The sequence below is a fragment of the Salvelinus sp. IW2-2015 genome, linkage group LG1 (assembly GCF_002910315.2).
Source record: "Salvelinus sp. IW2-2015 linkage group LG1, ASM291031v2, whole genome shotgun sequence".
In the NCBI taxonomy this organism is placed as follows: Eukaryota; Metazoa; Chordata; class Actinopteri; order Salmoniformes; family Salmonidae; genus Salvelinus; species Salvelinus sp. IW2-2015.
This window is the reverse complement of record NC_036838.1, coordinates 27,377,132-27,400,028: the sequence shown is the minus strand read 5'-3', so window position 1 is coordinate 27,400,028 and position 22,897 is coordinate 27,377,132. Positions and strand designations below refer to the sequence as shown.

At 44.8% G+C, this 22,897-nt stretch overlaps 2 protein-coding genes across 2 annotated transcripts; one reads left to right on the top strand and one right to left on the bottom strand.

Moving 5' to 3' along the window:
* The first annotated feature begins 1,280 nt into the window (after nucleotides 1-1,280).
* LOC111963301 (potassium voltage-gated channel subfamily B member 1-like) lies at nucleotides 1,281-8,522 on the top strand. Its single transcript, XM_070443550.1, has 2 exons — nucleotides 1,281-1,592; nucleotides 1,747-8,522. Exons 1-2 carry the CDS (start codon nucleotides 1,355-1,357, stop codon nucleotides 3,585-3,587), a joined length of 2,079 nt encoding a protein of 692 aa, XP_070299651.1. The 5' UTR covers nucleotides 1,281-1,354; the 3' UTR covers nucleotides 3,588-8,522.
* On the bottom strand, nucleotides 7,962-21,808 carry si:dkey-7k24.5 (somatomedin-B and thrombospondin type-1 domain-containing protein). The gene is made up of 5 exons (XM_023987459.1): nucleotides 21,251-21,808; nucleotides 12,210-12,401; nucleotides 11,368-11,446; nucleotides 9,247-9,429; nucleotides 7,962-9,013 (listed from the first exon to the last, which is right to left on the bottom strand). The coding sequence occupies exons 1-5, from the start codon at nucleotides 21,489-21,491 to the stop codon at nucleotides 8,893-8,895; spliced, it is 816 nt and encodes a 271-aa protein (XP_023843227.1). The 5' UTR covers nucleotides 21,492-21,808; the 3' UTR covers nucleotides 7,962-8,892.
* Nucleotides 21,809-22,897: the final 1,089 nt, after the last annotated feature.

The window sequence follows — 22,897 nt, the reverse complement described above, 5'->3', positions numbered from 1 at the left end:
GGGTCAGGGGCCTCATTTATAAACATTGCATTTGCACAAAATATMCCCCAAAACATGCATGCGCCAGCTTTCACGCAAAAATGGGCATTTATAAAAACGGAACTTGACTTGAGAATGTGCTTAACCTCCCGCAAACTTCAGTTTAGACCATACGTAGGCCTACGCACAGTTTCTAGTGGTTAAAGAATTGSATTGAAAGAAGCCAAAAGTAGTAGACCATTGTGCAAATGGGGAATATATGATGACACTCTTATTCGTCACAAAAAAAACAGGTAGCTTAATATAATAACAAGATTCAATCATGTGCCGTGTCAGAGGCMCGAAAATCGGTTTATTTGATCTTTGCGTTCTAAAATAATTTGAAATAGGCATCTAATTTCCTATTATTTACTTAATTTCCATGATCATTGCATAATACATTCCTCAKCTTTTCTGACTTTGATGGTTTCCAACACTGGACAACTGAGGAGTGGAAAAATATTGCCATGAACATGACTGCGAGTTCAGTTTACTAGAGTGGTTTGCGTAGTCCCCAGACTTCAACCCAATGGAGCATCTTTAGAAGGTACCGCCATCCAATCTACAGCAACTGTGTGATGCACACACCTTGTAGAATGCCGAGAATAATTTTCGTGCAGGGGAAAAAGTACATGCAAAACAGTATTGAATTCAAAAGATCTGTTTACAGGTGATGGTTTTTCAGGCGGAGTTAAAATGCTCGTTCACACGCACACAGTTTTAGGATAGGTCTGATTTATAACGGGAAAGATGCGTATATATTGCGTACGTCAAGTTAATGTATCAATATTTTTGTGCGTGCGCAGTCTTTTCAGAAATGGCGCAGGCAGATATTTAATGTAAAATGTATGCAGCGGTTATAGATGAGGTCCCAGATCTTCTGAACTGGTTGGGTTAGATGCAAGCCGTTTTCGCCGTAGTAATGGCGCAACCTTTACACTAATGAATCTGCACTCGGCAACAATTATTATCTGGGKGATTTTTTTCAGAGATGTCCAGTACTCCCAAAATAAAACAAATTTTTGCATTGCAAAATATTAGCACTATAGAGCCCTGATTATGATACTGATAATCTATTTGATAATGACACTGAGTCCCATACTCACAATTGGCACCCTATGGGCCRTTGTCAAAKGCAGTGCACTATACAGTATAAGGTATTGGGTGACATTTGGGACACAGACAATGTCTCTGGCTGTCTTTTGACCAATCAGATAAGCTCGGAAAAATAGCTGATGTGAAAAGATCTGATGTGATTGGTTAAAAGACTAGTGGAAACAATTTTAGAATTGGGCTGCCTGTGTAAACTCAGCCTTTGTGTCGCAGATTCTCCTCAATGATAACATCTCTCRTTTTTCTCCAGATCCTAGCCATCATCTCCATCCTGTTTATCGGGCTGTCCACCATCGCCCTGTCCCTCAACACCCTGCCTGAGCTGCAGGACACAGACGAATTTGGACATGCCTCAGACAACCCCCAGCTGGCCCACGTAGAGGCCGTCTGCATCGCCTGGTTTACTATGGAGTACCTCCTCCGCTTCCTCTCATCGCCCACCAAATGGAAGTTCATCAAAGGTGAACACTTTCGTTCTTAATATGCATTCATGATGTGCTACTTTTAGTGTCCGTGTCCATTGTAATGTACAGTATTTATTGGTGTTGTATGTTTTGTGCAAGTAAATGTCCCCTTATAAGGATGAATAAACTACTGTCTTATCTTARCTTTAAGGTCCCCTGAACGTGATCGACCTGCTGGCCATCCTTCCTTACTACGTCACAATCTTCCTGACKGAGTCCAACAAGAGTGTTCTACAGTTCCAGAACGTCCGGAGGGTGGTTCAGATCTTCCGGATCATGCGTATCCTTAGGATTCTGAAGTTGGCGCGTCATTCCACAGGGCTGCAGTCTCTAGGATTTACCCTGAAGAGGAGTTACAATGAGCTGGGTCTACTCATCCTCTTCCTGGCCATGGGCATCATGATCTTCTCCAGCCTCGTCTTCTTCGCAGAGAAGGACGAGGATGACACGAAATTCAAAAGCATCCCAGCCTCCTTCTGGTGGGCTACCATTACTATGACCACGGTGGGTTATGGGGACATTTACCCTAAGACTCTGCTGGGTAAGATTGTGGGTGGTCTCTGTTGCATCGCAGGGGTGCTGGTGATAGCCTTGCCCATTCCCATCATCGTCAACAACTTCTCTGAGTTCTACAAGGAGCAGAAGCGCCAGGAGAAAGCTGTGAAGCGGCGGGAGGCACTGGAGAGGGCGAAACGCAATGGGAGCATCGTCTCCATGAACATGAAGGAGGCGTTCGCCCGCAGTGCCGAGCTGATGGACGTGGTGGTGGAGAAGAGCGAGAGGCCGCTAACGCAAGACAACCACCTGTCCCCCAGCCACTGGAAGTGGACACCTAAGCGGGCCACCACCGCCTCCGAGACCAGCTCGGCCCACTCCTTCAACCCTGTGGAGTCGCAGACCGGTTCCCCCAGCAAGGCCAGGGCCTCCAGTCCTCAGGGGCTCAACCCTCAGAAGCTGGAGGAGATGTATAACCAAATGGCCAAGACCCAGTCACAGCCCAACCTCAACGCCAAAGACAAGAGCTCCAGGGCTGGCAGGCAGAGGGATAGGGATGAGATGGAGCTGGGGACCATCCCTGGGGGTCCAGGGGAKCCTATGCTAGGGGGTCGAGAGGMGGTGGGGGARATGAAGAGCCTGTCTAGTATTGACAGCTACATCAGCTGTGCTGCAGACTTCCAAGAGAATCCACGTGGTGTCTACGCCCATAGTCCAGCCTACGGCCTGGCCCTCCTGGCCCAGGAGACCAGCCGCTTCTCCCACATCAACCCAGTCACGGCCCTCTCTGGGCGGGTCAGCACCAATCCTGGCCTCCAGACCACCKTGGAGCATGAGCCCTTGCTGGATCCACTCTCTGCTGTGAAGCCTGCAGGTTCTGGCAACACTCYTCACTTTAACAACCCTCTAAAGGGTGGTGGCCTTTCCTACAAGGTGAACTACCGGAGCAGTGGAGGGGAGTCAGTGCCAGGACCAGGCCCAGGCCCTTCCCCCAGCAGCGGTGGTCCTCTCTCAGACAGTTCCGTCCTGTCTGACCGCTCCCTGCTCAGCCCAGAGGCGTCCATCTACACCACGGCCAGCAGCAGGACACCGAACAAGTCCCCTGACAGCTCCACCCTGACCACAGCCCTGACCTCCACACCGGCCGTCTTCACTTTCCACGACTCCTCCATCAGTAAGTACATTGACGCCGACACAGACGAAGACGAGCACCTGCGGGACATGTCGGAGGCCACCAGCCCCTCGGAGCGCCTGCTGGCCGGCTCCAGTCCCCCCAAACACAGCAGGAACACCAACAGCGGCTACAACCAGAGAGGCATCAACCACCTGGCACCAAGCACCACCCAGCGGATGCTGGGGCAGAACTGCCTATTCCCTGGCCTGGATGAGGGGACGCGGGGGAGCGGGGGCCACACGGAGAACCATGTGGTTCCAGAGCTGCCCCGCAGGTCCAAAGGGGACAGAGGAAGGTCTAGTGCCATGGACAAGAGTCTCTGAGCTACAGAGATAGGGCAGAGCAGAGGACAGCACGGKCAGCGTTAAGGGAGCTGGAGCAAGGAAGACTTATGTCAGGGACATCCAGAGAAACACAGACAYGGTACTGTGTGGAAGGCAGAGAAAGTGATAGAGAAAGAGAAAGTAAGAGAGTGAAGGAAAGAGACCCACTGTGCAGAATCCCTTTACAAACTGACAGAAAGGGCCAGGAAGGGAGAGAGATTCAGGGCAGCGTTTGGGCTGTGGTGTGGTGTTCAATACTATGGGAAAAGACTTGCAGGACAGATAAAGAACACTTTCCCTCTTCTCCCTCCCTTCCTGTTAGCCACAGTACACAAGCTACCACAGAACTGGGCAGAAAACTCCCACAAACCCAACTGAGCAGGGGCCCCACAGGGAGACGTGGGAGCAGGTCAAAGCAGKGCATGCTGGGAAGGGACATGGTCTGTTGGTTGGTTGAGGCTGTGGTGGTCCATTTCAGTGGCTATGGGGTAAGAGGCAGGATGAGGGGTGAGGTGGGAAACAGCAAGACAGTCATCCCCTATATTCTCCCACAGGTCTATATATATCAGCTGACCACTGTCCCATTCCGCCCCAGCCCAGCTCACACTGTAGAAAACTACACTCTTAGAAAAAAGTTTTSCAAAAGGGTTCTTTGGCTGTCCCCATAAGAGAACCATTTTTGGCTCCAGGTAAAAACCTTTTCTGTTCCAAGTAGAAACGTMTTGGGTTCCATGTAGAACCAWCTGTGGAAAGGGTTCTACATGGAACCCAATATGGTTATATTTTGAAACAGAAGGGTTCTACCTGGAACCAACCTTTTAGGTTCTAGATAGCACCTTTTTTTCTAAGAGTGTAGGGAGGAGTTACGGTAGACGCCAATAAGCTACTTACTAGTGCCCCCCTAGACCCAAACCTGGCCTTAGTCATATGTGAGTATGTGTTTAAGCCTGTGTGCGCGTGTGCGCGTGTGTGTGTGTGTGTGTTTGAGTGAGTTGGCGTGTACGTGTTTAAAAGATATCCACACTTTTAGATTGTCTTACCTGATTTATTTTTATATAGATAAAGGAGGTTACCTATAGGAATTTGTGATTTGCTAGTCTGTTGTGTCATGACCATAACTGTTTGAGTAATTCTGTATGACATATTTCTAGACAAGTTACAGTTGCTGGAGGTTTACAATCCAGACTCATCTTAGGGAAAACCACAGTCTGTCAAAAAGAGTCTTGTTCTTCTTGGTACCGTTTCTTTATCACATAGTAAGAGTAGAGGACCACATTTTGATCTGACATTTCTGTCTGTGAATGTCTTGATTGTGTGTTGTTTTATTTTTATCGTATTGGGTTTGAGTCAGAGGGGTATGGTTGAAAGAAACCTAATCTTTTTGGTATTAAAGTCAGGAATCATAAATATCCCTGAAGATTTTTTGCATCAAACACACATTTAGGAGAGCTCTCCTCCAAGACATGCATGTACCAAACAGCCTGCCTCTTCCTCCCAGTCATACCACCAAGACACAAGGGGCTCGATTCAATCCATATCGGGGAAATTCAGCGTAACTGCGTTATTGAAATTGAAAAGCAATGTTTCCGCGTTAGCAGGAAATGCATTCATGTTAAACACTGCAAGTGTCAGCTCAATAGGAAATTACATTTACATTTCAAGTGCGCTTTCATTAACGCTTCAGCAATACAGATTAAATAGAGCSCAGAGTTCAAAAGAATCACTTCAGCTGAAGTGCTGAGATGTGTAAAAGAAAAATTACCTGTTTATTTTTATGGTACTTTATAAAGAATGTGGTGAACGGATTTATGAACCTATATTTCCAAATCCAAGCAAACATTTATGATATATGTTCATTTTTAAAGTGAAACATTGATAATGCTGACATAACATGCATCATCATAATTTTCCTTTCAACAACATAGAGCCAAAGAGTGGTCCATTTAGAACTGTAGTTGGAATGAGCGAGAGAAAGATCCCCCATACAGTACTCCTTAGGTTGCAGTATAAGTCTGAACAGATTATTAATTCAAAAGAGGGAAGAGTGTTACTTCTCACTTATCCAGGAAACCTAGTTACAGGTTTTGATTGAATAGCATGTCTAGTCTTTTTGAGTGCATCTGCATTCATCCACACACAGACATACAGACATATTGAAAGGACAGCCCATACACAGGTATACAATATCTACAAGATAGCTCCAGGCRTGCCCAGTTTCCATAGTAACAAGCTCCATCCTGGCAAGGCTGATGCCAGAGCTGCATAGCTCTGCTAATTGGGGTGGGAATGTCTAATTGTATCAAAATGCATGCATTCTTTACGTTTACACAGTTTGCACACTCAAACATACAGTAGTTGTTACACAGGAATGCACGTAGACAAATAAACATCCTGTAACCACCCATTCCCCCCCTGCATAGTTTTGAATAAATGTATGATAATGCATTCTGAAGAATAGACATCACAGTGCATAGATATCACTGAAGATGCTTATAAATAAAAAGACAGACCCACAACACTGTCCACATACATGTCCATGTGTTTGTCCTTGGCTCTCTTCCTCTTCCTCTTTCTGAGAAAAGTCAGCGTGAAAAGGTGAGAATGTCGCATCTCCAGAGACGCATTTTTCGCACCCATTCCTGTCTGAGCTGGATCCGAGCGAGGGGAGCTCTGTGAAAGGAATAGTAATGACTGCAGAAAGGGCAGAACCACTGAAACACTGTGTGTGTGCATGTTATTGTCATGTTTAAAGGGACTGATGCTCAGCCAAAGGCTTCCACTTTGTTAGCTAGGTTTCTATCCAATTGGCGACAGATTTTCATAAGAATATTCTAAAATCCACATAACAACAATATGCGCATTTTCCCACCAGAGATGTGTTTCCATCAAATTGACTTGTTGCGGATAAAAGCATGTGCGTGATGATTTAGGCCTAGTGAACACACAATTATTTTGCAGTTAAATTCCCATGTACCGAATAAACAAAATCTATGTTTAATGGGTTTCCATCGCATTTTCAACTCTACTGATGGCTTTGTCACAACAAATGTAGCGTTAAATAGCAAATGTGCCCACTATGGTTTTGGCATATGCGCCAATAGGCTAATTACCTACATGATGATGAGTATATTATGGACAAGAGCGAGATAATTTTTATTTGTCAAACGGCAGCCAAGCATCGATCATCATGTCAACAGAATGAGACCCTTGAAATGTATTGGAAAGAAGGAAGCTCATCACCGTGCACTTTCACAACCCTGTGAAGTTCATGATTTATTTCATCCGTAGCCTAATAAACTGCATGCTTTCCCAAGTCATAACCGGAGGACCACACAACATATCGCATGACACAATTTACTTCGATCTTGTGGTTATTATTAATATTTGAGGATAAAGTGTTTCCACCACCAATTCTTGCATAATTCATTTTACCAGCACAAAAAGATCCCACCTTGTCTGGCATATTCTGTTTTGTCGACATTTGGAAAGTTTACCGACAAATTTTCTGTTTCCATCAGGCCTGTCATGACCTTTTTTTTAATTCGACATGTACTTTAAATTTATCTGGAAACTTGGTTAATGTTAACATCCCACTGGGCACCACCTTGTTGAATCAACGTTGAACCAACGTGGAATAGACGTTGTACTGACGTCGGTGCCAGTGGGATATGATTTGAAACTGTAGCGTGGACATACAATGTCACTGTTTTAATGTTCATTATGTTCACAATGCACTTCAAATCCATCTGGTTAAATTGGCTGTCATCTGTATAGCGTTGGCTTCTTGTGCACTGTCTAATACTGAGTTGTGTMACTGTCCCATATGTCACATAACCAGGCATCATGTTATGCTCGCACTGTAAGAATACATAGTGGGAGTCGGGGACAGTTTTATCACGTAAAATATCTCTTTAAAAGAAAGATGACAATCAATTCGTCATGAATAGACACGATATACATTGTAGCATTGCTATGAGATGATCCTGTGGCGAGTCATCGGTTGGAAAGACTAACTGGAAAACACACCATGGACACTTACAGAAAGGAAGTAGCCACCGATAGCCTTTACATATTTGTTTTGGTAGAACGATTCTGGACAATGTTCTGACAAGGTGAAATGTGTTTACTGCTATACTGTGACCACTGACCAGTGTGTTTAAAAAAAGTTCATGTAAATTTGCTGCTAGTCTTTGTATTTTTTTTTTCTTCTTAAAGGGCACTTTATACATCAGTCTCTCTCCGTCTCTGAGTGAGTCACCCAACATCCAAACGTCCTGTAGCGTACAAGAGCTTTAACTTTTACTGTAGTCCTGAACAAAAGGGTTTCTGATGTCAAAGGATTTGTAAGCGTTATGTTTTAATGAGAAAGCACAATCAAGTGACTTCTTTTATTMATCTTTTTTTGATAAGATATGAATAACATACAATTTAGGAATTAGACAAATGCCATTGAAATTGATGTTGGGATTTCAGGGTTAGGGTCCATTTGAAATGCTTGGTAAATTGGAATTCAATTCAATAATTGGATTTGGAAATTGAATAGATTTGAAAGAGATCCCAACGAGTCATTCCCAACCAGTCATTGTAACATACAGAAATTCCAGGGAACTGAAGGGGAAAAAAAGATTTGACAGACTTTCAGACTACCCCCACCTCTTCTTCTACTGTTGTTTTTGTAGGTCTCCAGGCTACTGTTTGTTTTGTAATATTTTTACCTGTTGACTTTCTAATGCTGTAAGTTGTTGCTGTATAAATGTTCTGTTGTTCGATCGATGCATGTCGTAACTTTGGAGCCGTGACGGTGTGAAACATGCACAACGCCAGTTTAACTGTCCTGTAAAAAGTGTCTCAATGTCCCAAGATCTTTCTATTTCTTTTAAAAAAGGCAACATTCCCCTTGGATGACTGAAAATTCAATAAAAGTCTAATTAATGACTGGGCTGAGTTTTGGTTATTGACATGTGTTACAGGCATTATTGAAGGCTTTCGCTAATACAAAGAAAAACTGCACTGACAGTTACATACACTTAGGAAATAATCTACAATAGTATTTTTTCAGAAGAAAGAGTCTGTCCAACCAGAGAACAAAARGACCCGAATCAGCCACATAAACACGATTAAATTGTTGGCAGAGGTTTCATATCAATTGTTAGGTTAGACACTGGTATGGTCGGGTCCATACGGATGCACACAGCACTGTCGGTGTTGCTTTTTGATTATGCCTGATCCATGTGCTGTCCGGTCTGTCTGTATGGCCATGAAGAAGTTGTAGACTCAGGTCTGTAGACTAGCCAGTAACACAGGGTTATATGAAGAGGAAGCTGTGGACGGTGGGACAGGAGCAGGAGTCTAGTCTCCCGACACGCCTCCACACGCCACGACACCTGGGGTTACCCACCGCCTGCCACTGCAGAGACTGCCTGCCACTGAAAGAGGGGGAAGGGAGAAAGAAAGACTGTCGTTTACTAATCTAGTCTAGACTAAGACTGCCACCTAGTGGCTGAAATCTGACTCTTCAAACAAGAAAAGCAACATTGGGTTAGAATGTAAACACGATTTAAACGGAATGTCCTAATATCTTTACCACATATGTATAGCCTCAAGCTCTCTTCTCTCCCCTCCCCTCCACTCCTTTGCTCYTGGGCCCTGCATGTCTTACCTCTCCTCCTCGTCCTTATCTCCATCTCCAGAGCAGTGTGTCTGCCCGGCAGCGAGGGCTGGAGGCTGGCACTCCACACAAACTTGGTGGCCCTCCCTCAGGTACTGCATCCAGCGGGTGTGTGGCCCCACACTACGCTGGCACCCAGGGGTCAGGGAGGTCAGCTGGAACTGCACACAGTACCTGGATAAGTATACACATTACAGACACGCATACAGACATACAGTGGCAAGAAAACGTATGTGAACCCTTTGGAATTACCTGGATTTCTACATAAATTGGTCATCAAATTTGATCTGATCTTCATCTTCATACAACAATAGACAAGAACATGGTGTGCTTAAACTAATAACATACAAATTATTGTATTTTGCTTGTCTATATTGAATACATCATTTAAACATTCACAGTGTAGGTTGGAAAAAAGTATGCGAACCCCAAGGCTAATGACTTCTCCAAAAGCTAATTGGAGTCAGGGGTCAGCTAACCTGGAGTCCAATCAATGAGACGAGATTGGAGATGTTGGTTAGAGCTGCCTTGCCCTATAAAAAAAAACTCACAAAATGTGAGTTTGCTATTCACAAGAAGCATTGCCTGAACAAGAGAGATCTCAGAAGACCTAAGATTAAGAATTGTTGACTTGCATAAAGCTGGAAAGGGTTAAAAAAGTATCTCTAAAAGCCTTGATGTTCATTAGTCCACGGTAAGACAAATGGTCTATAAATGGAAAGTTCAGCACTGTTGCTACTCTCCCTAMGAGTGGCCGTCCAACAAAGATGACTGCAAGAGCACAGCGCAGAATGCTCAATAAGGTTAAGAAGAATCCTAGTGTCAGCTAAAGACTTACAGAAATCTCTGGAACATGCTAATATCTCTGTTGACGAGTCTACGATACATAAAACACTAAACAATAATGGTGTTCAGGGGAYGACACCACGGAAGAAGCCACTGCTGTCCAAAAAATACATTGCTGCCCGTCTGAAGTTTGCAAAAGTGCACCTGGATGTTCCACAGCGCTACTGGCAAAATATMCTGTGGACAGATGSAACTACAGTTGAGTTGTTTGGAAGGAACACACAACACCCCYTGTGGCCAAAACAATGYCACAGCACACCAACATCAAAACCTCATCCCAACTGTAAAGTATGTTGGAGGGAGCATCATGGTTTGGGGCTGCTTTGCTGCCTCAGGTCCTGGACAGCTTTCTATCATCGARGGAAATATGAATTCCCAAGTTTATCAAGACATTTTGCAGGAGAATGTTAGGCTATCTGTCCGCRAATTGAAGCTCAACGGAAGTTGGGTGATGCAACAGGACAACGAKCCAAAACACAGAAGTAAATCAACAACAGAATYGCTTCAACAGAAGAAAAMACGCCTTAAGGAGTGGCCCAGTCAGAGTCCTGACCTCAACCCGATTGAGATGCTGTGGCATGACCTCAAGAGAGCAGTTCACACCAGACATGCCAATAATATTGCTGAACTGAAACAGTTTTGTAAAGTTGAATGGTCCACTATTCCTCCTGACTTTTGTGCAGGTCTGATCTGTAACTACAGAAAACGTTTGGTTGAGGTTATTGCTGCAAAGAGGAGGGTCAACCAATCATTAAATCAAAGGGTTCACAAACTTTTCCCACCCTGCACTGTGAATGTTTACACGGTGTGTTCAATAAAGACATGAAAACATATAATTGTTTGTGTTTTATTAGTTTAAGCAAACTGTCTATTGCTGTTTGTTGTCTATTGTTTGTTGACTATTGTTGTGACCTAGATGAAGATCAMATCAAATTWTGACCAATTTATGCAAAAATCCAGGTTTTTCCAAAGGGTTCACATACTTTTTCTTGCCACTGTACACCCACACACAAAGTACAGTGGAGGCTGRTGAGGGGAGGACAGCTCATAATAATGMCTGGAACGGAGCAAATGGAATGGCATCAAACCATGCGTTTGCTGTATTTGATACCATTCCACTCCAGTCATTACCATGAGCCCYTTCTCCCCAATTTAAGGTGCCACCAACCTCCTGTGCAGTACACACACATTCATATACACACAGGGGTCAGAAAATATGACAGGAATACTATGGAAGGAGACAAACACATAGACCAGATCTCTCACCCTTCGACATCATCGTTATCAGGGATGTCCCTCTTCTTCCTGGCATTGCCATAGCCACCGGTAGTGATGAGAGCCGGGACTGCAAAGACAATATCCATAAGAACAAAACCACGACAACAATAGCACAGGTTTAGCTCCCACACACACATTTTTTTATTTAACCAGGTAGGCCCATTGAGGTCAGAAGACCTATTTTGCAAGGGAGACCTGGGAATGTGACCTTTACTTGAAGACAGAGGGATATCCGACAGAGACAAGAGGCCATTAAACACATATGGGTTAAGGTCCTTACCAGAGCATTTAGATATATAGCCTAAGGCAATARACACTGAGTGTACAAAACGTTAAGAACACCTCTTTCCATGACAGACTGACCAGGTGAATCGAGGTGAAAGCTATGATTCCTTACTGATGTCACCTGTTAAATCCAGTGTAGATGAAGGGGAGGAGACAGGTTAAAGAAGGATTTTTAAGCCTTGAGATAATTGAGACATGGATTGTGTATGTGTGCCATTCAGAGGGTGAACGGGCAAGACAAAAGATTTCAGTGCCTTTGAACGGAGTATGGTAATTGATGACCGGRGCACCAGTTTGTGTGTCAAGAACTGCAACGCTGCTGGGTTAAGCTCAACTGTTTCCCGTGTGTATTAAGAATGGTCCACCACCCAAAGGACATCCGGGAAACTTGACACAACTGTGTGAAGCATCCCTGTGGAATGCTTGACACCTTGTAGTCCATGCCCAACGAATTGAGGCTATTCTATGGGCTAAGGGGTTGCAACTCAATACAAGGAAGGTGTTCTAAATGTTTGGTACACTCAGTATATGGCTGTGGTGCTTACCTAGTGATTTACCGCACTGTCGGTGGTGTTCCCTGTACTCTGCACAGCCGGCGTGCTCCTCCACGTGTGGACAGGGTTTCCCCCCATTTCGGGGCTCCTGCAGGACTTCCCTGCTCCTTATCCGAACTGTGGCCCTGCAGGGCTCACCACAGCCAGACCACGCAGTCCACTCACTCAGCACACAGGACACCGCTAGGAGGGAGGGGGAGGACAGGCAAGGCCAGCTCCAGGCATAAGCAACATACATTATTTTTTTGGAACTCTCAATTTACTGTTGAGAGTTAGAATAGTAGAATACACAAGGTGTAGTTTTGAAATTTGGTTGTGCATCATCACTTTTGCTTTTGTTATGTCAGTCAATGAAAGTCACTCAATTATCATTCACACAAAAAATGTAGATTGGTAAGTTAGTCTAGTCAGCGTGCCCAGGGGTCAGCTGCAGGTAGCCTAGTGGTTAAGAGCATTGGGCCAGTAACCGAAAAMGTCACTGGTTTGAAACCCCGTGCTGCCTAGGTGAAAAATCTGACGTGCCCTTGAGCAAGGTACTTAACCCTAATTGCTTCTGTAAGTCYCTCTGGCTATTAGCTTCTGTTAAATGACTAAAATGTAATGGCTCTGACCTCTAGGGGGCCCCCATTGATTTTGTTAGTCAATCTCACTCAGATATAATTTTAACATGGCATAAGTCGTGACAAAACGTGTAGAATTTTCTACTAACTCTCACATAGGGACCCCAAAAGGCTAGAGCGGGCCCTGAGGACAGGACAGCATGAGAACATGGCAGGGGTAAATGAAAGCAAGTACAAGCACAACTCTATGGTAGAGTGCCCTCTACTGTATGCATTTGCCACTGAAAAAGCATTTTGCATTTTTAGACAGCTAAATAAAAAGTAAATTGGTATAGAATTATAAGCAAGGTATATACTCTATGAATTAAAAACAAATCATACGGCTCACATGACAATTAATCATCACACTTTCAGGAGAATCTCAATTACTTTTACACCAAACTGGGGCAAAATGACCATATCCAGTGTTGTCAAACACAGGTCTTATGCTAGTGTGTTGTAGAAATTGACACACTTTGGGTAACATATTATACACTACATGACCGAAGGTWTCTGGACACCTGCTCGTCYAACATCTCATCACAAAATCATGGGCATTAATATGGAGTTGGTCCCCCCCCTTTTCTGCTATAACAGCCTTCAATCTTCTGGAAAGGCTTTCCACCAGATGTTGGAACATTGCTGAGGGGACTTGCTTCCATTCAACCATGAGCATTAGTGAGATCGGGCTCTGATGTAGGGCGATAAGGCCTGGCTTGCAGTCGGCTTTCCAATTCATTCCAAAATGTCTCTATGGACCTCACTTTATGCACGGGTCACTGCCATACAGAAACAGGAAAGTGCCTTCCCCCAGAGCCGGGCGGGCCTATACGCTCAGTACGCAAGTTGCGTAGGGCCCCGCAAATTACGCAAGGGCCCCGCCTCCCCCTCGTGTCAAAGCGGGTGTCAATGTTTACACTCGATGAGAGGATGAAGCGGAACTATCCTTCTGGTCACGAAAAGAGAAGGAAAAAAAACACCACGAGAGTGAATTGTGGGAACAGCGATTATGTAAACTTGTTTCCTCTCCAAGTTTGATGTCAGAGCAAATAACAGTAACGTTAAGTTGATGTGCTAGCTTGCAGTGCATCTCGCTCTAGTCTGTCTGTCTTGCTAACCTTGCTGAGCAGTGCATCTCTTGGTCTGTCTGTGTCTTGCTTGCCTGCCACTTCCGGGGCTGTGTCCTGTGACTTTGTGCCTGACAAAAGTGAGAGTGAAATACTAACTATTTAATACGTTTGAWAAACGCCAACGGGCAACAATAAACAGCAGCTCGGAAAAGATAACCYRGTCGYGCGTGAACATGTGTTCATATGCGCGTGCACGAAATGAAACTCGCGCTTTCCAGCAGCAACCTCTGTCTGGACCAGTCCAGACAATATATGGGRGATGGCACTCCTCATAGGCGCACATCATTTTAAAACAAGACAATGATTATCTAGTCTCTCAGTCAAGGTTTAGTTACAACTRTGGACTAATGCAAGATGGAAAGCAATGGATTGACATTGACTATAGATTTATATATTAGATTTATATATTGAATTTAAAATGTTGATTAGCTGGGCATACTGGGCAATATGGATGCACATCTCTAAGTAAACAATAACCATCAAGTATTCAGGCAAGCCATAGTATAAATAGTATTTTATATTTTAAAATGTATGAAATCAAATCTGGGGGAGCCAGTTTGAATGGGCCTGATGCAGCTGATAAAATGTATAATAGTATTGTTATCTATAATCTACAGGTGCTTAAGTTTGTTAGTAGAGGAGATGTTGGATCATCAGCCAGTACAAGCACAGACTCAGTTGATCCACATCCAGCCAGTACTAGCACAGACCCAGTAGAGCTGGCTTCAGCCAGTACTAACACAGACCCAGTACAGCTGGCTTCAGCAGTACTAACACAGACCCAGTACAGCTGGCTTCAGCCAGTACTAACACAGACCCAGTACAGCTGGCTTCAGCAAAGTACTAACACAGACCCAGTACAGCTGGCTTCAGCCAGTACTAACACAGACCCAGTACAGGCTGGCTTCAGCAAGTACCAACACAGACCCAGACAGCTGGCTTCAGCTAAGTACCAAACACCGACCCAGTACAGCTGGCTTCAGGCAAGTACCCTAACACAGACCCAGTACAGCTTGGCTTCAGCAAGTACCAACACAGACCCAGTACAGCTGGCTTCAGCAAGTACCAAAACACAGACCCAGATACAGCTGGCTTCAGCAAGTACCAACAACAGACCCAGTACAGCTGGCTTCAGCCAGTACAACACACAGACCCAGTACAGCTGGCTTCAGCAAGTACTGAACACAGACCCAGTACAGCTGGCTTCAGCAAGTACAACACAGACCCAGTACAGGCTGGCTTCAGCAGTACTAACACAGACCCAGTACAGCTGGCTTCAGCAAGTACCAACACAGACCCCAGTACAGCGTGGCTTCAGCAAGTACCAACACCAGACCCAGTACAGCTGCTTCAGCAAGGTACTAACACAGACCCAGTACAGCTGGCTTCAGCAGTACCAACACAAGAACCCAGGACAGCTGGCTTCAGCAAGTACCAACACAGACCCAGTACAGCTGGCTTCAGCAAGATACCAACACAGACCCAGTAACAGCTGGCTTCAGCACAGTACCAACACAGACCCAGTACAGCTGGCTTCAGCAAGTACCAACACAGACCCAGTACAGCGTGGCTTCAGCAAGTACAACACAGACCCAGTACAGCTGCTTCAGCCCAGTACCAACACAGACCCAGTACAGCTGGCTTCAGCCAGTTACCGAACACAGACCCAGTACAGCAGGCTTCAGCCAAGTACCAACACAGACCCAGTACAGCTGCTTCAGCCAGTACCAACACCAGACCCAGTACAGCTGGCTTCAGCCAGTACTAACACAGAGCCCAGTACAGCTGGCTTCAGCCAAGTACTAACACAGACCCAGTACAGCTGGCTTCAGAAAGTACTAACACAGACCCAGTAAGCGCTGGCTTCAGAAGTACTAACACAGACCCAGTCAGCTGGCTTCAGCCAGTTACTAACACAGACCCAGTACAGCTGGCTTCATGCCAGTACTAACACAGACCCAATACAGCTGCTTCAGCAAGCTACGTAACCACAGACCCGTACTGGCAGTTTCAGCAAGTACTAACACAGACCCAGTACAGCTGGCTCAGCAAGTACTAACACAGACCCAATTACAGCTGGCTTCAGCAAGTACCAACACAGGACCCAGTACAGCTGGCTTCAGCAAGTACCAACACAGAGCGAGTACAGCTGGCCTCAGCAAGTACTAACACAGACCCAGTACAGCCGTCTTCAGCAAGTACTAACACAGACCCAGTACAGCTGGCTTCAGCCAGTACAAGGACAGACTCAGTTGATCCACATCCAGCCTCAGCAAATACTTAACACAGACCCAGTACTGCAGTTTCAGCAAGTACTAACACAGACCCAGTACAGCTGGCTTCAGAAAGTACCTAACACAGAACCCAGTACTGGCCAGTTTCAGCAAGTACTAAACACAGACCCAGTCACAGGCTGGCTTCAGCAAGTACTAAACACAGACCCAGTACAGCTGGCTTCAGCATAGTACCAACACAGACCAGTACAGCTGGCTTCAGCAATACCAACACAGACCCAGTACAGCTGGCTTCAGCAAGTACCAACAGAGACCCAGTACAGCCTGGCTTCAGCAAGAACCAACACAGACCCAGTACAGCTGGCTTCAGCAAGTACCAACACCGGACCGAGTTACAAGTGGCTCAGCCTGAGTACTAACACAGACCCAGTACAGCGCGTCTTCAGCAAGTACTAACACAGACCCAGTACAGCTGGCTTCAGCCAGTACAAGACACAGACTCAGTTGATCCAGCATCCAGCCTCAGCAAATACTAACAACAGACCCAGTACTGGCAGTCTCAGCAGTACTAACACAGACCCAGTACAGCTGGCTGTCAGCCAGTACTAACACAGACCCAGTACAGCTTGGCCTCAGCAATACAAACACGACCCAGTACAGCTGGCTTCAGCAGTACTAACACAGACCCAGTACAGCTGCCTTAGGCAGAATACTAACACAGACCCAGTACCTGCAGCTTCAGCCAGTACTAACACAGACACCAGTACAGCTGGCTTCAGCCAGTACTAACACAGACCCAGTACAGGCTGGCTTACAGGCCAAGTACTAACACAGACCCAGTACAGCTTGCTTCAGCCAGTACTTAACACAAGGACCCAGTACAGCTTGGCTCAGCCAGTATAACTAACACAGACCCAGTACAGCCTGCTTCAGCAAGTACTAACACAGACCCAGTACAGCTGGCTTCAACAAGTACTAACACAGACCCAGTACAGCCATCTTCAGCAAGTACTAACACAGACCCAGTACAGCCATCTTCAGCAAGTACTAGCACAGACCCAGGGGAAGTACAGGCAGCCTCAGCCAGTACCAGCACAACCAGAGGTGTACAGCCAGCATCAGAWACAAGCAGCTCAGACCCTAATAGAACAGTTGCTGCTCCACCAAATGACCCAGCAGATTGGCCCCCAGGCTTAACAGATTTGATGAGGACTGAGTTAGTGCGCAGAGGTCCATTCAAACCAGGACTGGATTTTTCAAACCTTAAAGACAAGTCAAGAGGAGGTTTCCYTTCAGGCTTATTACAGAGACGGCTGTCAAATGGGGAAAAGATTACCAGGAGCTGGCTTTCATACTCAATCAAAAACAACGCTGTGTATTGTTTTTGCTGTAAGCTCTGTCGTGGCAGAATCAGATTTAGCTAAGTAACATAGATAAGATGTTATTTTCATCATATGCTTGTGAGATACTTGTCATTAGAATGGGGCCCTCTGGACTATAGGAATTGACAGCTGCATTTTCCCTTCTGAGCTAGCCGTAACGGTGACTTGTCGGGCAGAGCGAGGGAGAGGTCAGGCTTGTCTTCATAAGTAATTATCTGTAACTATTCTAATCATGTTGACGGATGGCGTTATTAAATGGGGAACCAGTTGTTATCTCATAACAAATGTCCCTGTACGCCAGTCACCTCCTACTTTTCTCATATGGGGAAGGAGTTTGGCAGTGTTTGGAACCATTGTATTTCCCCTCTGAGGTTGCCCTTATCGTTGATCTAGTATATGACCTAAGAGGCTCACTGTCTTTTCTGAGCTTACCAGGAGGGGGTGTATGGAGATGGAGTATCTCAAAGACAATTGAATATGCCATTGGATGAGTAATGGTTAGTAGACAGTGAAGTACCAAGCATGAGATTGAAACCTTGTCTTGGGAGATCAAACTGAACGATGATTTATAGCGATGCTGTCTAGCATAGGATACTCCTCTTTCAGGTAAAGGATTCTTTGTAAGTTGAGAGGGGTGTATCTTGCATAAAAATTAAACTAAGAATTGTTTTGTAAGGACTCTCAGAGAATTCATTTATAGACACTGAATTGATCTGAGAGTCAAAAAAGGGCTTTGGTGAAGCTTGTATATATATTAAAGATGGAATATATAATTTAACTGTGACTTGTGTGTGGTTGGCTCTCTCTCTTTATTGAGTAATACAGGAAATTACCACGACAGCTCTTTTCTACAAACGACTACAAAATAATAAAGGAAGGCGTGAATGACTGATCAAATATCAACGCCATTCTGAAACACCATGAGGGTAGTCCTGAACACACAAACAATATGTTTAAGTGGAGAGAACTTGATCTGCGCCTAAGTCGGGGACAGACTCTTGACCAGARACAAATGACAATTTTGGAGGCTGAAAYAATCAGATGTCCTTACACGTTTAATAAGTATCACCCAGAAACCTGGGATTCAGACGACAAACTCTTCCAACCAGATAATGGAAACMTCCTAAAAGGAGGTTGAATTACTGGCAAAATTTGACCCTGTTATGGAAAATCATCTCAGCAAATTTAAAGATGGAGACACACATGCTCATTACCTTGAGAAGCGCACATAGAATGAGCTGACACAGATTGTGAGCGACAAGATTCTGGAAGAAACAGTAACTCAAGTAAGAGACTCAAAGTACGTCTCCTTTATCTTGGACTGTACACCTGACAGTCACCAGGAGCAAATGTCAGTTATTCTGAGAAGRYTGGCTTTAAAGGGAAAGCCAGAGATCAAGGAGCACTTCCTCGGCTTGGTGAATGTTGAGTTTAACACAGGCTTGAATCTGTCCACTGTCATCTTAGATAAGCCGAACAAGCTGAAGATCCCATTTGAAGATTGCAGAGGGCAGAGGGCAAGCTCATGATAATGGGGCCAACATGAAGGGCAAGGAGTACAAGCCAGACTGCTCAAAAAAAAATCCCAGAGCCGTGTTCGTCCCATGTGGAGCACATACTCTAAACCTTGTCATTGCAGATGCTGCCAAATCTTCAAAAGATGCAGGTTTTTTTTGGGGGGGGGCATGTGCAAAATCTCTTCACCTTTTCAGCTGGCACACAAAGATGGAGTGTTTTGAAGAAACACGTGAACATAACTGTGAAGTCATGGAGTGACACGAGATGGGAGAGTAGGCTCCAAAGTGTTCATACAATCAGGTATCAGGCTTCAGAGGCATTACTGGAAGCCAGACAGTGGAGGCACAAGCACTTGCAGAGGAAGTTGGGTCCTACRGCTTCTTGATTTGCTGTGTCGTATGGTGAGATACTGACAATGACAAACAAGGTGAACAAGCTCCTCCAATCCGCCTCAATGCAGTTGGATATCGCAGTGAATTTAATCTCAAATGCAAAGGCCTCCCTCACTACATACTGGCAAACTGTATTCTGAGGCCCAGAAAACAGCCAAACGCATTTGTGAAGAAATTCATGTGGAGGCTGTTCTGAAAGAGAAGAGACTGAGAAACAGCAAGAGGCATTTCAGCTATGAGGCTTCTGATGAACCAGTGACTGAGGCACTGAAAAACCTTGAAGTCAACTACTTCAACATTGTGGTCGACTCTGCTGTGACATCCATGGATGAGAGATTTGAAACACTCAACCAGGTGAAAACCAAATATGGAGTGCTGCTGGCCTTCAGCACTACCTCAGATGTCCATTGAATCTTTAAAGGCTCACTGCATGGAAGTTGAAAACACTAACCTTCAGAGATGACTGTGACATCAGTGGAATGGATCTGGCACACGAGATTCAGAATGTACCTCATCTGCCATCAGATAAGATGACTGCCTTTGAGCTGCTTTCCTTTCTCTGTGAGAAAAAACCTGGAGGAACTCTATCCTAACCTTTGGATAACCCTAAGAATTGCAGTCACCCTACCAGTAACAGTAGCATCGTCAGAGAGGAGCTTTTCAAAATGAAAGCTCCTCAAAGCTACCTGAGGTCTTCCATGTCACAGGAATGTTTGAGTGGTCTGGCCATCATGAGCATAAATCATGACGTGGGGAAACATGTCCTATGATGACATCATTGATGATTTTGCCTCAAGGTGCAGAAGAGGAATATTTTGATGGTAAGATTTTAATTCAAACATTCAAATGTTTACACACTTAGTAACATTTAAGATTGTATGGCAGAAGTGCATTTGTGTAAATGACTGGTGCCCATGCTGAAAATGCCCAGGCTGTAGAGGGAACCAAAGTTAAATCACACAGCTGTATAGGTTTTATTTTACTATTTTGAGACATATCGCTGCAGCCATAGCCTATAGGGTTATGTTTACATTGTATAGACAAAGCTAATTGTATAATATTGTGGGGACTGGACTAATTACCAGGCAGCAGAGCCAAAGCTRAGTAATATATTTGATTATTTTCTACATTTTATATTTTCTACAATTTCTTATTTATGTTAATATTCACTTATCTTAAGATTCTATAGAAAATATTATATTCAATAAATATTGTTTGTTTTTACACCTCCTTCTGTTCTGTATAGGTCTACTTATTCTTAGACTGACAGATGGAGCAAACTGTTTTAAAGGAGGGAGGATTGTAAGTGGGAGCACTGGTAGTGGGAGCACTGGTAGTGGGAGCACTGGTAGTGGGAGCACTGGTAGTGGGAGCACTGGTGTGACTGTGAGACAATGGTTTACATGGCTCACGGGTCAGGTAAGAGGGCCCCCTTAYCAGAAWTTTGCTTAGGGCCCCGGGAGGTCAGGACCGGCTCTGCCTTCCCCAAACTGTTGCCACAAAGTTGGAAGCACWGATTCATCTAGAATGTCATTGTATGCTGTAGGATTAATATTTCCCTTCACTGGAACTAAGGGGCCTAGACGGAACCAAGAAAAATAGCCCCAGACCATTATTCCTCCTTCACCAAACTTGACAGTTGGCACTATGCATTGGGGCAGGTAGTGTTCTCCTGGCATCCGCCAAATCCAGATTCGTCTTTCGGACTGCCAGATGGTGAAGCATGATTCATTTGATGGGTGTCCACATACTTTTGTATAGTGTATGGGAAACTTACCTGGGCAGGCGAATTCATAATCATGACAGCAGTCCAGAGTAGAGGTACAAGCCTGGTCGCAATAGCAGGTGCCATACGAACGGTCAYCTCTCCATCCCTTACTGACGCACGACCGGTCGTGCCCAGTGCAGCAAAAACCCGTGTCCTGACACCCTGCCTCGTTCGGGACGACCAGCAAAACTAGCAGCACGACACAGGAGTAGAGCCAGCGGCCGGTAACAGTATAACTGAACTGATGCATGACRATTGGCCTAGACTAGTATTTCTGTGGGACTTAGCGCCGCGGCTGACACCTGTAAAATCACAGAGCTGTGTTCACACGCCGAAGTTGATACTAGGGGACTTTCGATGTCGTTTATCTAAGTATTTCGATTTTTTTGAAAAGATAGGCTATCATTCTGAAAAGTTTTTGACACAGASTTTGTTCAGCAACTATCCCCATAATGGGATTCCAAGTGCTATCGGGCAATATACTGCAATGGCTTTTGTCAAGCGCATATCTCTCTCTTTCGCTCTCTTAAAGGGACAGTTCGTTTCTCTGACCACAGCGCTCCCTACAAGGAAGCTCATTTGCCTCAAAACTAAATTAAAGAAAACAGTACAGCTGTGAAGCATAGGCTTCTTGTTCATATTTTTCATAATTTGCATATATCCTATTCTGCGGGGCTCTTAATTTAAAATAACATGGTCATTCAGCAGGCTACTGTTTACTATATGGTGATTTTATAATTGCATGATATGTGGATGTGCGTTTAACAATGTTAATGAATGATCACGGTAGGGATGTATGTGCATGCCTGTGAGAATATTTACTTCAACCCATAAGGTTTTATTATGATATGTAGCCTACAGTGACAGTATGTGGCCTCATGTCCATTTTCCCTGGATTAATTAGTGGGAGGCATGAGTAACTTGTTTGCTTTGCACAGCCCATTCTTTCTACCCCTGTTAGCTTAAGCTGCCAGCTTTCCTGGCCTCTTGTGCCTCAACATGTGAAAATAATGGATTGATCAAATTCCTAAGGCCAGGACCATTCATGCAGAACAATAACAACACTGTGGACAGTGCAGCAGCATGGGTCTTCCGCTCAAATACATATTTCCCAGCTACTCAGTACTCAGTGTGTGCTTGAGGACGTGTGGGCGTGGCGGGGCAGTTTCCCAGGCATTGACCTGAATGCAGGCACAGACACACACACAGACACACAAACACACAAAAACACACAGACACAAACACACAAAAACACAAAAACACACACACACACACACACATATACACACACACACACACACACACAGAGAGAGAGCTAGAGTGCGGCCCCATAAAGGGGCCCTGTCCTGGTGTAGTCTGGGAGTTCTATAGAACCTCTGCATTTACCGCTCTAATAAACACAGATCAGCTCTAACTGTCATAGACAATCCAAAGGCACAATTCATAGTCCAATCAAATGTTACTTGGGTAGTTCCCCCATTTCAGATAAGCATGACACATAGTAAACTCATCCAATGGTCCGTTTCTACATGGCACCTGTTAAAGGACTTGTATTCTGGATACTTGCACATGTTAAATAAACCACAAGTAAGCCAAGTAAGTTATTTGGATCAACATTTGGATCATGTTTACAATCTGAAAGTGGCTTAGAGTATG